The 16565-nt window shown below is 41.9% G+C and overlaps 1 protein-coding gene across 1 annotated transcript in view; it reads right to left on the reverse strand.

Annotated features, from left to right (window-relative positions):
• Nucleotides 1-16565, reverse strand: part of col27a1b (collagen, type XXVII, alpha 1b) — an 87128-nt gene that overhangs the window by 19840 nt on the left and 50723 nt on the right. Inside the window, exons 25-40 of the mRNA XM_086169801.1 lie at nt 16392-16445; nt 14586-14639; nt 13975-14028; nt 11446-11499; nt 8670-8723; nt 8156-8200; nt 6008-6052; nt 5798-5851; nt 4038-4091; nt 3906-3959; nt 3767-3820; nt 3590-3643; nt 1282-1389; nt 1139-1192; nt 771-878; nt 631-684 (exon numbers count right to left, since the gene is read on the reverse strand). Of these exons, the coding sequence (XP_086025927.1) occupies nt 631-684; nt 771-878; nt 1139-1192; nt 1282-1389; nt 3590-3643; nt 3767-3820; nt 3906-3959; nt 4038-4091; nt 5798-5851; nt 6008-6052; nt 8156-8200; nt 8670-8723; nt 11446-11499; nt 13975-14028; nt 14586-14639; nt 16392-16445 (954 nt within the window). The remainder of the gene's footprint in view (nt 1-630; nt 685-770; nt 879-1138; nt 1193-1281; nt 1390-3589; nt 3644-3766; nt 3821-3905; nt 3960-4037; nt 4092-5797; nt 5852-6007; nt 6053-8155; nt 8201-8669; nt 8724-11445; nt 11500-13974; nt 14029-14585; nt 14640-16391; nt 16446-16565) is intronic.

The raw sequence follows: 16565 nt of genomic DNA on the forward strand, positions 1-16565 counted from the left end.
CGGGAGGAAGGGGAGACGTCTGCAGCTCAGATTTATTACAGGACTGGGGATTAACAACTGTCGCTTCGCCGTCTGATACATTAGGCTCATAACGTAGAGCTACGCACTACATCAAATCACTTCGGTAACGCTTCGGTACTATCGGGCATACGTCCTTTCTATAAACCCCCGAGAAGACTAACGCGTGATTCGCCGGTCAAATTGTGGATTATTTAAAAGACCGAAATCCTTGGAAATCAAAATTAAGTCGGCACTACCCGGAGCCGAAGACTTTGTGATTTGATACTGAATAAAATGCATTTGTAATATGACATTAAAGGTGGCGGTGATCCGTCAAAGTGCTCGAAGGGATTGACCGTAGAATTAAAAGCCGGGGCCGAAACGCGAAAGAACGGGCGTCCGCCCGAAAATTCGTCGCTCCCGAACAAGCGCGGTGACTACTCAAGCCAATAATGTCATTCTGGCGGAAAGCAAAGGGGGGCTCGGCAACCCCTGGTAAGAAGACAAAGCCTCCTTTCGGTGCTTTGTGTTGCTGAAGTCCAGAGTGAACTAACTATTGAGTGAATGAATGGGGGTACTTGGAATTACTTTAAAATAGGGTCACAGTTCTATTACACCACAAGTGTTTACCTCATAGCCCGGTATGCCTGGTTCTCCTTGTTGGCCCATTCTCCCCGGAGCACCCTGGGGAAATAAATATAAATTTAGCCCACACTCTGCAAAAAACAATTAAGTCTGTCAGTCCTTAAGTACTTCGGTAGAGAGCTCACCACCGGCCCGATCGTCCCCCTTGCCCCCTTCAGTCCGACGAATCCCGGCTCTCCCCGCTCGCCCATCGGGCCGGTCTCGCCCAGGTGACCTTGGTGACCCTTGCTCCCCTTGATGGAGAGAGGGCGTCAATAAGCTGAGAGCGAGCGAACTGAGCTCTGCAACTCAACGGCCGGGAGGCTGGATTGACAGTTCAAACATTTCATATTGTTTCGTCGCTGAGCGCCTTCCCATATCATGCTTATAGAGGTTACTGACCCTCCTGTTGTTTGCTACCTGGCCAGAGCGGCACTCGACAAATCGTACAAGAGAGGGCAAATTGACAGACACGAATTGAAAGTGGGATTTAGCCCCAAGCAAGCTGACAAACCTTTTCTCCCGGTTTTCCACATTCACCAATTTTCCCAGGTTTACCCTCCTGGCCCTTTCAACAGAAAATCAAACAGGATATTAACTGGACGGAAAGCCGTCTCTTCAGGGGAACCGAATGGCATTTGGTGCTAAGCTACTTACCCTCACACCTGTCAGTCCGGGAGGCCCGTTGGGGCCTTCCTCTCCTTTCTGGCCGATTTCACCCCTGTCTCCTTGAGCACCTTCAGGCCCGGCATCCCCCTTTTCACCCTACAAAGAACGTTGAAGGGTAACATGATACCAGACACCCTTTTTGATACCCTTTTTGAACATGTTTATTTCAGGTTCTCAGCCATCCTGGTCATGGGGAATTCTTGTCGGAATCTTCTTGTCATGGCAACTGGACTTGTATGTCTTCACTTGAGGACGTTTCAACCCTCATTCCTAGGCTTCCTTTGGATCTAATGGCCTCCAGGGAGTTTCCGGATATAAGTGCTAGGGTTGTGGGCTGGTCTGTGGTATGGTGGCTTGTTATGCAAATGGGGAGTTGATCGGCAGTAGCTAGGTGGAAGGAGGTTGTTATGCTCATGGCGGTGTCGTTCGTTAGGGACAAAGGGGAGACTTTTGGGGATTACCTAAATCGGAATGTGAAAAGGTAAAGCCAAACAAAGAAGTGAAATTTATTGAAAGAGAACGTCTTCAAGCGAAGACATACAAGTCCAGTTGCCACGACAATAAGAGTCCGACAAGAATTCCCCATCACCAGGATGCCTGAGAACCTCCACAGACTTTATTTTCAAATCAAACTTTTTCGGCGGTCTTCTGACTTCCTAGTAAGGATTTTAGGCTATGCTGAAATCCGAAACACGAGTCCAAAAGCGTCTAGGGCACAGCAGAACTTTTATTGCTGTTTATGACTTCATCGACTTTAGTTTCATAGCAATGTATAGAAATTCCTGGACATTCAACTCTTGGTAGCAGACAATGCAACCAAAAATGACATTATTTGGTCGAGTGGGAAGAAGAAAAAAAAGGAGTGGACCGAGAATGGAGCCATGAGGGACGCCACACAACTGGAAAACCCCTGCTAAAGATGCTACACGAAAGCCGGTGTGAGCCGGTTAGGCATAATGCTTGTACCTTTGTTTGCGAAGCCAAGTTTGTAAAGATGGACTCTATTTAAGCATTCCATTAAACAACTATTTTAGTGTACTGCTAAATCCTTTTATCTTCTGCCTGGTCGCCAGTCAATCACAGGGCCACATATACTGACAAACAAAAGTTCACTCATTTCCCAATATTTTCCCAATTAAGCATGTTTTTGGACTTGTTTTGGGAGGAAACCCACTCAGATACGGGTAGAACATGCGAACTCCACACAGAGAGGTCCCCTTGTCAGAATCGAACCTTCGTGCCGCCAGGCTGAAGCTTTATCCACTGCGCCACCGTGCCGCTATCCTTTTATATAGGGTTATTTCCAACTTGTTTTGCTTCTATTTTTATTAGGCCAGTTTCAAACCGATCCGATTCAATTTTCAATAACTTCCCCGATGAGGTTCAGTGAGACATAGAGGATTGGAAGTCTTGGCTAGAAGAATGCCTTTGCCATTTTCCAACACCTGCTTGATATTGATAGCCTCGCAACAGCTGACAACAACAATTAAGTACTCTATAATATGTCGCCGGGAAGAGGCATTCAAATTTAAATTTAATTTGTCTGTCGATTTTTCTTTTTTTTTTTTTTTTTGCATTTCAATTTCTCGTTTCAGCGAGACGCATGACAACGAGGCATGGCGACGAACTATTTCGGTTCCTATAACAGGGAACAGCACAAGCTGCAAATCCCTCTTGAGCTGCTGCTTTCCATCCAAAAGCAAGGCGCAGGCCAAGAAGCCCTCCAAGTAGTTTACTCTCCTGACTATCATAAAATGTCATGTACGGCACAGAGCAGCACAGACTCTCAGGTTGACTCTGTTCTAATCCTCTGTGTTCACTGGGCTCATATTTTACCAACTTCGCTGAGCCAAAATGGGTCTGTCAGCCATGATTCCAATTGTTTGGCTCCGTCGGACGGGCTTTTTTTAAGCTTCAATCGTCTCTTTCCTGTCACGGCGCTTGCCAGACAGTAGAGCTCTTGAATATGCCCCGCTATCTGTTTTCACTAAGCGTTAACACAATGCAGCTCCGAAAGTAAAAAGGCCAATGCTGCAAAAAGAATATTCGCTTTGGTCTAATTACAACAAGCGGGCGTGGTAAACCCAGGAGGTCACTGGGTTCACAGTTGCGCCACTTCAAAAAAAAAAGGGAATTGAGGGAGTTGAAATACCTGACGCTAATTGCATTTCCGGGAAAATTGGCGGATGATATTTTTACCGCTCTCGTCTGCCCGCGCGGCTCGACAAGGCATTCGCAAAAGACGACGTCTCAAATGTCATTTATGCACAGTTTGACCCATTTTTCGGGTTTGTACCTTTATCCCGTCGTGTCCGCTCTGCCCGGCCTCTCCGTGGATGCCTAGCTCGCCCTGATGGGCGAAATCAGAAAAGAATCAAGATGGCAAACGCGGCGGCTCGTACGTGTAGCGCTCTAAAAATGGTTTCTGGACGCCAAAGGCGATATGGCGTCGGGCAAATTACGAGACGCTCACCCTTTGGCCGATCATCCCCTGTTCCCCGATATTGCCGAAGGGGCCGGAGCAACCCTGCGAGAAGGAGCGACGGTTAATAAAAAATGCCGCGCGGTCGTATCACGACGCGATTTGAAGCGCGTTACATTACGATCCTTACCTTCTCTCCGGGTTCACCGGGCAGCCCTCTCTCTCCGGGCTTCCCTGGGAGTCCCTGTCAGAGAAGCAGAATGTTAAGCGCTAACGTGCTAGTTTGTGGGAGTTCTTAAACCGTCCGTGTGATCTGCCTCACCCTTGGCCCCGTCTCCCCGAGCGGCCCGAGCACTCCGGGTGGCCCCGCCGGTCCCTGCAGCCACAAAAGGGGTGAGCCTTCAGAATGAGAGCTAAAGAGCACGGCTAACCCCTCTGAAAGTGACAGCGGGAGAGGGAAAGAGACCCGGCAGAATATGTGGATTTGTGGTGACAAGTTAATCTACCAGGTCAAAGAGCTTTCTTTCTCGAAACGCAGAGCCAGAGCTTCTGTAAGAGGCTCTGCTTTTGGAGACACGCCGTCGAGCTGCAATAAAGCCGCCTCTCCAGCAGGGAGGTGGTATAAATCAAATTGTCTCAAGCCCGCTGACTTCTGTAATGGTGTCCGCGGGACTTGAGCCAAAAGAGGATTCAGTTGTACGGAGGCTTTTGGAGCACCATAACCAGGATTCTCAGAATTGCTGAATAAAAAGGTGTCTTTTTTTTTAAACACAAAACGAAAGTGCACAGCGTTTTTAAAAGAGCCACCAGGTTGCTTAAGAGTGAGTCTACTGTCTAAAATTCAGATTATATAAGGGGTCGGCAAGCTTTACCACTCCAAGATCCGTTTCCCCAACGTAAAGAAGACCCACACAACCCTTTTGAAATTTAAAAAGAATTAACATATAAAGTTATATATATATATATATATATATATATATATGTTTTTGTTTTTGTTTTTGTTTTTTTTTTTCTTTTCCTTTATGATATGTATCCAAATGCACTGCGGGCAGCAAAGTAGGAATTTCACCATTTCTACACTGTGTATGCAACAATAACACTTTGTATAAAAAAATGTGTTGCTACGAACAACAAAATTACATTTCTGCATGCAACAAAACATTTTGAACTGTTAAAAAAAAAAAAAAACATCTGGTTGAAGGTTACTTTTGAGAAAAATACTCAATGTCTGCCGTCCTCTCTGCGTGTTGTCATCCTTTCACTGGCGCGTGCAGTCGTTTATTAAGAGCGACAACATTTTTTTTAACACGTTTCATTTAGATGTTACAAGAGCGTCATAATCTTCAAATTAAATTTTTTTTAAAAATGAACAAACTTGAATAAAATACATTTTAATTAAATAATCGTTGATTATTTTCAAAAGCCACAGGGAGCCACATCAAACGTCTCAGAGGCAGATTTATAATTTTTTAGTTTTTTTTTATAACTAATAATTTTTTCTAAAAAAAAGTTTGTTTTCTAAAAAAATTATAAATCTAGAAGACGATTTAGACGACAGTAGTTTTGTAAAATAGGGGCTTATTCTCATAATAGCTAAACAAAGTTTAATAAAACACGTTTTAATTAAATACCCGTTGATTATTTTCCAAAAGGCCACAGGGAGCTGCATCAAATGTCTCAAAGAGGCAGATTTATAATCTTTTAGAAATTGCTTTTGTAACTTTTAATTTTTTCTAAAAAAAAAGTTGTTTTTTTTTTCTAAAAAATTATAAATCCGTAAGACGATTTAGACGACAGTAGTTTTGTGAAATAGGGGGATTATTCTCATAATAGCTAAACAAAGTTTAATAAAATACATTTTAATTAAATATCCGTTGATTAGTTTTGAAAAGGCCACGGGGAGCCGCATCAAATGTCTCAAAAAGGCAGATTTATAATTATTTAGAATTTTTTTTTATAACTTTTTTTTTTTTTTCTAAAAAAAAGTATAAATCTACATGACGATGTAGACGACAGTAGTTTTGTGAAATAGGGGATCATTCTCAAAATAGCTAAAGATTAAAAAAAAGTGACTTTACTCACGGTATCTCCTATGATTCCTTTGGCACCGGGAGGTCCTGAAGGTCCCTGAACACCCTAAAAAGAAATTCATCTTTTTCAGAGCAAATTGAAACCCAACAGAAGCAGCACAGAAGCAGAACGCCATCCAAACATTTGCTAGCCACTGCTGTTCCTGAAAATGTTCCCACCCCAACAATCTAAATGAGAGCTCTGTTAGCTCCCGCCACTTACTGGAAATCCTTTCGGCCCGGCCTCACCTGGCTCGCCCAGCTTTCCCTGTGGCACAATAACGTAAAAAAAAATAAATAAAAAGAGACGAATAAATCAGAGGGACCCTGGCCGCTCGCATCCTGCGTCCTCACGCCAAAACTTATGAGAATTAAATCATCTGTGGGAGCCAGAAGGATGTTTACCAGAATGAGGACTCCCGTTCTAAAGAGCGCCGCGCCGAAACACATGTGTTTGATTTGCGAGTCGGACGGATTTAGATTGCAGTGGCCATAAAACTAAAATAGTTGTGACTGTCGTGGATATTTTTTTTTTTTGCACGGTAGCCGACGGTTTATTTTGTTTATTTTTTTTTCTACTTTTTTTTTTTCCTTACTTTCCCCCGGCCCTAACCCAAAAAGAAATCATGAAATAATCATTTTTTTTCAGGCGTTTATCCTGCTGCCTCCAAGGGTGAACTCACACGCTTATCACACTAACTCCAATAAATAAAACTTTCCTATCACGTTGACAGATAAACAATGGCGCAGGTTGTTATTTTTTCAGGAATTCCTGGAGGGCGAATGAGGTCGATGGATGCAAATGCACATGAATTACCATTAGGTACGACTAATTTTCTGACGCATTACGAAATCGATTGGCTCATCTAAAGTCGCAGTTATACTTCCATCTGACTGCGAGAAAAAATTATTTGCAAAACAAAAGTTTCAGTTTTAATTTTTGAGTGTTTTCATTAAAACGAAATTTTGGTCGGAGTATGTTTTTTTTTTTTTTTTTTAAGGAAGCAAGCGCCACTGATTTTTACTGCGAATAAAATAGACAACTTGAAAAATATTTGAACACATATTTGAGCACCTGTCGGTCCTGTCGAGTTGCGATTTATTTAGTTACTTATTTGACATGAACTTATTTGTGAACAAGCCGACAACAGAAGGGAAATAAACAAACAGCCAGTGTGAACTGGATGCAGAGGAGAGTTATCCGACGATCGCCGCTCCGCCGTTGACCGTTCAGCCGAAATGTAAACCCCCTCGCAATTTCCATGCGCTAACACACACATTCATACCGATGGCTGCAAAGCAAGGCGCTAACCATGCTAACCGTCGGAGGCAAACGGGGGTTCGTCAGTTTGCATGAGCTATGGGGAGTTTCAGAATGTAAGTTACGATGGTTCGAGTTGTTGTGTAGAAACTAGGTCGAAGATTGTGCTTGTTCCTGTCAAGATCTTCTTGCAGTGGCAACTTGAATTTAACTTCTACGCTTAGAGACGATTCACCCCTCAGCCGAGAGGAAAGATCCAGAACAAGCCCCGGGTAACTTCCAAACAAGCCTCGGTCCATGTGAGCCAACGGGTTTCACTCGGAAGAGGGGGTTAAATGTCAAAATTCAAGTCCAGTTTCCAAGATGAGAAGATTTCCACAAGAACTCACCACGACCCGGACGAACCAGAACCTCCACAGTAAAAGGAGAGTTGTTGGGTGCGAAGAAACGCATCTGGAAGGGAATTATGACCCGGATGACCCAAGCACGGGAAGTATCTTAGCATATCCGATGAATGAAATTGAATAAATCAGATCTCACGCTAGTTTGCAATGTTGAACCACGTTACAAAATCATATCACTATATTTTCAATATGAGTATCATCAACAGCTCACCGGACCGATCGCAGGGCCACAAATGGAGACTTACAAGCATCCACTCGATCGCTCACACATCATAAAGCCATATCCGAGCGCTCACTCCCACACATCTGGACGATTTTAGGATCCGCATGCTTTTGAGAACATGGAGACTGCACTCCAACCAGGAAGCCGGATCCTAACAATATGTATTGTTACATTAATGAAGTGTTGACAAACTAAAACGAGATTACAAGAGTTGGACTAAATGGACAAATGGATCGGTGCTCATCCTACTCGATTATGCAACACGGAGCTCAGCACCTTATATAACCTTAAAAATGATTAATCTATGTGACATTTGTTGTCATGGATTACAGCAAAGGAGACTATTTTTCAGCGCACAGACACACACATTCATCTTTGACCAAGCGTAACCTGGTTTTCGCTAATAAAAGAGAAAAACCAAAGATGAATAACTCGTGATTTCTGTTCTTTTTTTTTTTTTTTTTTTTTTTTCTTAAAACCTACCGTATCTCCAGGGAGACCCAATTTTCCTGGCGGACCATCAGGACCCTGCAAAGAAAACACAAAAACTCAATTATTAGGGCTTTTTTTTTTTTTTTTTTTTAAATCCCCAAGAGTTGAAATGTTCCTGACTGCGGAGCACGACCAGCACCGTCAATATTTAGGTCTCTTTGATTTTAAGGTTCTGTTGGTGGATTTTCACGAACAAAGATTGTCCTCTAAAGAGTCCTCAGATGTTAAAAATAGTGAAATACAGACGGGGGAAAAAAAAAAAAAAAAAAAAAAAAAAAAAGGAAAAGCTTGTTGTAAAACTTTCCTCTTTTCCCGCTAAAGATTTATCTCCCCCTCGCAGACGCGCTTATCCTATCTCTCCGCAACGCGACGGATCTGATGAGCGTAATTAAGGAGCTGCAAGGCCACGTCTTCACGCGGGGCAAAGTCATCCACACACACTTGTGTCAACACGCCGCTGAATTATGAACTGCCGGTGAATTTCTCTGTTTGACCTTGAGCTCACCTTTACTCCCGCCGGCCCTCTCTCCCCCAGCGGGCCGTCGGGACCCCTCGGACCCTGAGGAAGAAAAAAAATAATAAACACGTGATTGATGAGGAGCTTTGGAATCTTGGCCTTTTACAGACCCGATCCATATGTTGTTTACCGATGGATCGGAGCAATTCATCACCCGCTCCGCTCCCACCTATTTGGTTAAAGGTGCTTTCATTGAATTTATTTTGGAGGGGGGTTCATCCTACACTGGACGCAGCCAATCACAGGCTGCCATTTTGAAAACACGTCGCATCTCTATCAATACTAGCCTTTGCACGGTATGTGATTCTTGAACGTGTTAAGATAAGATAAGATGAGATAGGGAAATTCCTTTGTCACAGCAGTGACAGTTATAATGTCAAAGAAAAAGTAAAATAAATGAATATAAATATAGATAGAGAGACAGAAGATAGCAAGACATCCGTGAATAAATAGACAGCAGGGACAACATCAGGGATAATAATGGAAAACATAAAAGAACAGTAAACGTGAAAAATACACAACCAGAACTAAACAACAATATAAATAGAGTGACATTAGCAATAATTATTTATTGCTATAATAATATTTTTAATTCTTATTTATTACAATTTTTATCCCTATTAATTTAAATGTATTTATTCCTATAATTTATATTATTCATTCCTGAAGAATAAGAATAAGAATCAGAATAAGAATAAGAATAAGAATAAGAATAAGAATAAGAATAAGAATAAGAATAAGAATAACTTTATTTATCCCGAAGGACATTGTTGTGCCAGAGTTACAAGAAAAACATAACAATAATAAATAATAGTGGAAAATTGTATAAACAATAAAAAAATGTACACAAACTATAGTACCTCGTCTGAAAAAAAAAATAGATGGAGAACCGCAAAGTAGCGACCACAGTTGTATTTCATTATTTAAATATATTTTAAAAATGTATGACCCTCCACATACTAATAAGCACTCCCTATTCCCGAAAACGAGTAACAATTGCACATCTCTGTGAAATGGACGAGGCGAAATGGTGAATGCATGCTAGACGCAGGACATGTAGAGAATGATGCCACAGTCAATGAGCCAATCAGAGTCCAGGATACAGAATACCATACTCTGGTTGGTCGCCCCCTTAGCAAATGCTTATTTTACCATGAAAATAACAGAAAAAATTAATCTACAAAAATACATCTGAACCACATGGGACAAACTCAAGGCCCGTGGGCCAAATGTGGCCCGCCACCTCATTTTATGCGTCCCGCGAGAATGTCTTAAAAAGCCTGATTGTCTTAGAATAAATAAGTCAAACGCGTGCATTGACAACAAACTACATCCCGCCATCAAAATGCAGTGAATCCACATCAATGCGATGTTCAACAAGTGAAAGTGAGAAATATAAAAGGTTCCCTTAATGTCCAGGAAGTGAAAAGTTGATGCATGAGGTACGTCGAATTTGCATGCTAGTTAGATTAGCTTAGCGGCTGTTTTGAGGACGGAGTTGATGGACGATAAATCAACATATCCATATCAATAAATTGATTACAAAACGACCCGGTAGCCTAAGTAAGATTCAGCCATTTTGTAATCGTATATATTACCGTAATTTCCGGACTATAAGCCGCTACGTTTTTCACATGCTTCGAACACTGCAGCTTCAACAACTATGCGGCTAATTTATGGATTTTTTTGGAGAGGCTAACAAGCTTCATGCCACCAAAACATTTAGCCTTGTCGCGTCGGACCAATGAAATTACCGTGAAATTTTGAGGCCGTTCAATTCAAACACCGAAAAAGAAGACAAAGATACTTATCAGCTGAAGTAGGACAAAGTGGGGATAGAAAAGGGATGGATGGATGCACTTTTCCTTGTCTTATTGATTTTTAATCTTTTTCATCGGTCATCAGTTACAGGCACTGTTCGGAAAAAAGCATTTCCAGTACGTATTTGTGGATGTTACCGGTATGTATTTAGGACACCTACGGTATACAGACAAGCGCAGCCTATATATGTACACATATATTTATTTTTAGCCGGTGCGGCTTATATTAAGGTGCGCTCAATAGTGTGGAAATGACAGTACATTTTTTCCAAAAAAAACATTTATTCAATTAATTGTGACAATAAGGAAATGGCAATAATCAGCTTTATCTCAAATTGATGCAAGTTTTTTTTTTTTTTTTTAGCAATTAATAATTGCTAATGGAGCGCTGTGCATATTAAGGCAGTGTTTCCTCTCAGTTGTTGAAACATGCTATGTAAAAATAAACAAACTGAAGAAGTCTGTTTTCTTCGATCGTCTGATTTATCGAGGAATTCCCTCGCTTTTATTATTGAGCAGGTTCCATGGATTTGTGATGTTTTCTACTAGTTACCATATTTACCCAAATACAAGTCTGAATAAAGCGACTCAATTTCCATTTTCAATTGGTTTTTAATTCACTTAAAAATCACAACGTGGCTGATTTAGTCGAAATGAACCAAAAGAACCAAAGATCACTTTTCAAAAGCAACACAAGGAAGGAAACAAGGAAAAATACTATGTCAATTTCTGTGATTTTTTTTAAAATTATTTTTAATATATATATATATATATATATATATATGTATATGTAGGTTTGTTTGTTTTTTTTTCTTTTTTTGAAGTCACCTGAAGGCTCAATAGATGAGGCGTCAGCTGAATTACGCTTTGTTTGTGTCACATCAGTGACAGCCAGTTGGTTAATCGTGATAAATGAGCAGATAATCCAGGTTTAATTTACTCACCCTCCTGCCTTTCGGTCCTCGGATGCCACTGGAGCCACGAGAGCCAGGCGGCCCCTGAAATGGGTGTGAAACATGTTAGTCCGAGGATATCGAAATCACAGATGGAGGGGCCGATGTCTCCCTCGCTCATATCTTTATTAACCGCGGTGAGCTGAGAGAAAATTGTGCCCGCGTCTACATGATTTATTTGTTATTACGGTGAGAAATTGCTGTGGGAGGTTGTTCCTTAATTCCACTCTAGTCAGGAATTGTGTGTTTTTTTTGGGGGGTGGGGGTGGGGGTCGAGATTAAGGCGAAATCTGTCTCATGTGGATTTGAGTTCAGGAAGTAAGCGTCGTCCTCCGGGCGAGCCCGACGACGGCGCGAGCGCTGCTTTATTGCACGAGGAGATTATGAGAGCGAGGCCACTGGAGTGAAAGATCTGGGGAGGAGGAGGAGGAGCTGCAGCGACTAACACCAACCTTGAGCTGTGACAGCAGATAGAAAGCACCAGAGGATCTTGTAAAGGTAAAAAAAAAAAAAACAACAAAATAAAATCCCGCACATGCGATCATCTGATTTTTGTATGTAAGTATTGATGGTGCACATGTCCCTTCATTCTATTTCACATTTTCAGATCAAAATTTCTCCCTTATTCATATATTTATAGATGTTGGACCTACTCTTGGTTGCTATGCTACCCCTTGTGTCCTCCAATAGCTCCTCGGGGACAAATAAAGTTTCTCTCATTCCGATTTATTATCTATACCATCCATCTTGCACTCGCTGGGGTGCTATCCCGGCTATCATCGCTATCCCAGCTGTCATTGGCTGAGAAGCAGGGTTCACCCTGGACCGGTCGCTAGTCAATCACAGGGCCACGTGCAGAGATACGACCGTTCAACCCCTCCTTCACACATTTGGGCAATTTAGGGTTTCCAGTGCATAGAATCCAACCTCTCTTGCTGAGTGGTGAGACGCAAACCATTGCGCCAAAGTACCAAATAAGGAGTATAAATGGGTCCTTGGCCGCTAGCGTGGGCCGCCAAGGCTATCGCGGGCCGCCAAGGCTATCGCTACCCATTTGGTTTTTAAAGATTTTTTCACTGCTCTTCAAAAGTAAGAGATCAATAAATACCACGAGACACTAATTTTGTGAATTTGTTAGTCATGTCAAGGCCCGCCTTTTAAGAGTAAACGAGCTATGGTCCAGTTACAACCAGCCTTTCAAATTTAACGTACCATCCTTGTGCCGGTAACCTTGGATCGACTAACATTCGTGCCACAAAAGACCCTCATTTCCATTATTGATAATCTTTTTATTCATTCATTCACTCTCCGTACCACATGTCCTGCACACAGGCTCACATGGGCACTGGAGCCAATCTCATATGTTATTAAGTAAGAAGCGGGGTTTAAGCTGGACCCATTGCCAGTCAGTAATGGGGCCACGTAAGATGCAGGACCGTTCACTCGTAGTCCTCTTGTCCTCCCGTCCATCCTCTGTGTTCATTTCATGTGTAATTTTGTATGTTTGCAAATGAGCGTCCAAAAGCTAACAGAGCAGTACAGCCAGAAGACATGGGGGCCAAAGTTGTATGCTCAAATGCAACAAGCGAAAGGAGAGGAACAAGACAACATGAAATTCTCCGTCCACATGCCGCATAATATGCCGCACGTAGTATTTTGCACCACCCTCTAGTGGATGTACTGCCTCGCAAACATGGCAACGTAAAGTACCCAAAGGAAGCATGTGGGTAGTGACTTTTAACATTTGAAATGGATGTTCATGTTCACAGTACATGCATAACATGTAAGTAATGACACTTTACAGCTACAAACAGAGGTGCCACTTCTCAATAGGCAAGCCAGGCAATTGTTTGGGGCCACAGGCCAGAAGGGGGCCCCAAACTTTGAACCACTCCAACTGTGACAATGTAGACTTTGCATTTGACTGTCATTGCAATAGTCATTGGCGGTAGGCCAGTGCGGAACTCATTAAAGGGGCCCCATCAGCTCTTGTCCAGCGTGTAACAGTGTATCTTATGTAAATAAACAAGGTACTTTATCTAGCAAGTACATGTTTGTATTCTCAACTTGATATTAATATGCATATTTACGATAAAAATGTTTATATTTAACTTCTTTTTTGTTGGTGTCGGGTTATAATGGTAGGGGAGGCCCCTGGTAAATTTTTGCTGAATGGCTCGAAGAGACCTGAGAATTGCCTCTGGCTACATTCACTGCACTACCATGACACCATCTTTACAAATTCTCCTTAAGCAGCTGACTCGGTCTATAAAACGACAGAGAACAGTCAGAGACAGATTCAGGCTCCAAACTTTTAATCAGGGATAAAAAGCAAAGTTCTACTTTTGAAGCGTTAGATGACGCCAGCGGTAGCCAGGATCACATCTGGCAGTTTAATGTCTCAATCTAGTACTTTCAAATTCTGGTATAAACAGTGGTTTTTAACTCCAAAATTTTGTGTTGCTGTTTATTGCTATGGATAAAAAATAAATAAATAAATAAATACATAAAGAAACTTACTGGGATCCCTTGCAGCCCAGGTGGTCCCCCCTCTCCAGGTATTCCAGTGTGGCCCTGAAGGATGAAGCAAAAAAAAAAAAAAATACATGATTTAGTGAATAAAACAAAAAACTGGACGGCCCCCCCTCCCCCCAATCCACCACCTACCCACCCACCCCCACACACACACACAGTCTGCTAGATGGTTAGTCTTTGAACACTTAACTCGCTTTCTCCAAACACATCACCCCGCACCATACATACAGATGCATGACAAATCAAAGGGAAAGGCTGAATAAATGAGCGTGCAGATGTTATGAATTCAGACGCTTCCACCCTGAGTCAGGGAACGGTTCGATGAGTACGATAATGATGAAAATTGTATGCTTTTGGCAGCAGATCACGACCAATCTGAGATCTTGGGCTGATGTGTTGTTAGGCTACAGTCCTTAGGACCATCATCTAAACAAGTGAGAGAATGTCTTATAGCTGGGCTGCATTTTACATCCCTCATTAAATCCATGTCGAGGCTCTGCTGGTCGACATACACAGCGCTGGTTTTCCTTTAATTTGTCAAGATGTGGAACTGAAACCCCCCCCCCGTCTGCAGGACAAACCAGTAAAATCCTTACCGATTGGCCCCGTTCGCCCGGCGGCCCGGGGACACCTGTCGCCCCTCGATCCCCCTGCGGGAGCAGACATCGCCGGCATTAGGGCCTCGGGAGTCTCATGTTTCCATCAAATACGGTTTATTTTTTGTTAAAGACAATAAAGCTTTTACCGATGACATTTACAGAGTTTGGCCTTTAGATCCGACCGATACAATGAACGCACTCATCCTCGTGAAATAGTCGTAAAGCGGATTTTACGAGCAACTTTGCAGTCTTCAGTTGTTTTGCAGCATAGTTTGGCTGTCTTTGGCTTTTTAGGATCCGGTCTTAGATCCCTCAAAGCGTCGAGAGGTTGGACCCTTTTTCTGTTTTTTTAATTTTTCAGTCCGCAGGCCTCTCTTGGGTTTGCTTTACTTTCAGGGGCTCTTTTTTTTTTTACGATTTTTTTACGATACCGATCCTTGCCGTACTCCCTCCTTCTCTTCCGCCCATTCAGATCAGCGGAAAATCCCTCGACTGTCAGGGAGTTGCATGAATATATAAATACACTTGAGTCCATGCGCATCCGTCTGTGCGCACGTGATCGCCAATCTAAGGGAGATACAGTCGAATAAGCCTCTTCATGCAAATGTCAAACATTTCATATTCTTTTTCATATTCTTTATTACATAAGCTTCTCCTGGGCCAAACTCGACCGGTGGCGACGTTTCTATGCGGATGATACCCGGCTTTACTTTGAATAACCCCAGTAACCTTCCGTTCATTAGAAGTCCCTGGCTTGCTTTAAGAATTTCAATGCTTGGGACTCAAAAGCTTTGGAAGAACACTCTCCGTTCCATCCGATCCCCTAAAACTCGATGGTTTCTCCCAAAATAATGCTCACTTGTACAGGTCAACCGCTTTACAATTTCCATCTGTTTGCCTTTAGCACTGTTTATCTCTCCATTTAGTCTTTGAGTAATCAGCGTGTGAGCGTGCGTCTTTGCGGGCGGCTGTTCTTTACTACACTCAAATTATTATTACATCTGTCTTTGTTCGGCTCTCGCATTAAATCCGACCTGATTTCCCCCTGATGATACAGGAATGAGGCTCGGCAGTACATGTTTGACTACAAACCACCGTCACAAATGAAAACTTCATACCTGATAGTTTAACGTAACAGTGCGCATTACGGCTAATTCGTTGTTATTGTTAATTTGTTAGTTTCATGTCACTGTGGGATTGTGAGAAACCTCTTCAAAATGCTGACTTTTGAAAATGTCGCATTCAGACAGAATGAGTGGCGACGCAGTTAAAGTTGAGAAGAAGAAATAACATAATATTCTGTTTTCTATCCTTGCTGTTGTTCAATCTGGTGTCTACTTACTTGTGGTTGTCTATTGCAACCTTTAAATGTCTCTATTTGTATTTATACCCATATTTATGGATACTGTAATTGTGACAAAAGAATTTCCCCTATGGGAATCAATATATCTTATCTTATCTTATCTTATCTTATCTTATCTTATCTTATCTTATCTTATCTTATCTTATCTTATCTTATCTTATCTTATCTTGACTTGACTTGACTTGACTTGACTTGACTTGACTTGACTTGACTCGACTCAACTTAACCCAACTTAACCTAACCTAACCTAACTTAACTTAACTTAACTTAACTTAACTTAAATTAACTTATCTTATCTTATCTGACTTGACATGACTCATCTTATCTTATCTTATCTTATCTTATCTTATCTTATCTTGACTTGACTTGACAAAACTCATCTTATCTTATCTTATCTTATCTTATCTTATCTTATCTTATCTTATCTTGACAACGCCAACCTTTTCTCCAGCGATGCCCATTTCTCCGACGGGCCCGAAGAAACCGTGAAGTCCCTTAAAGAAAAGGAAGAACAAGAATAGAAAACAGATTGTCTCAACCGGCTTCTTATTGCATTAGCATAGTTGCGTTGTTGTTTTCAAAATAATTTCCCATAATAGGCGACAGAAAAGATA

Source organism: Fistularia commersonii, chromosome 22 (genome assembly GCF_037954325.1).
Source record: "Fistularia commersonii isolate RoL2024-O1a breed Wild chromosome 22, RoL_Fcom_v1.0, whole genome shotgun sequence".
NCBI lineage: Eukaryota > Metazoa > Chordata > Actinopteri > Syngnathiformes > Fistulariidae > Fistularia > Fistularia commersonii.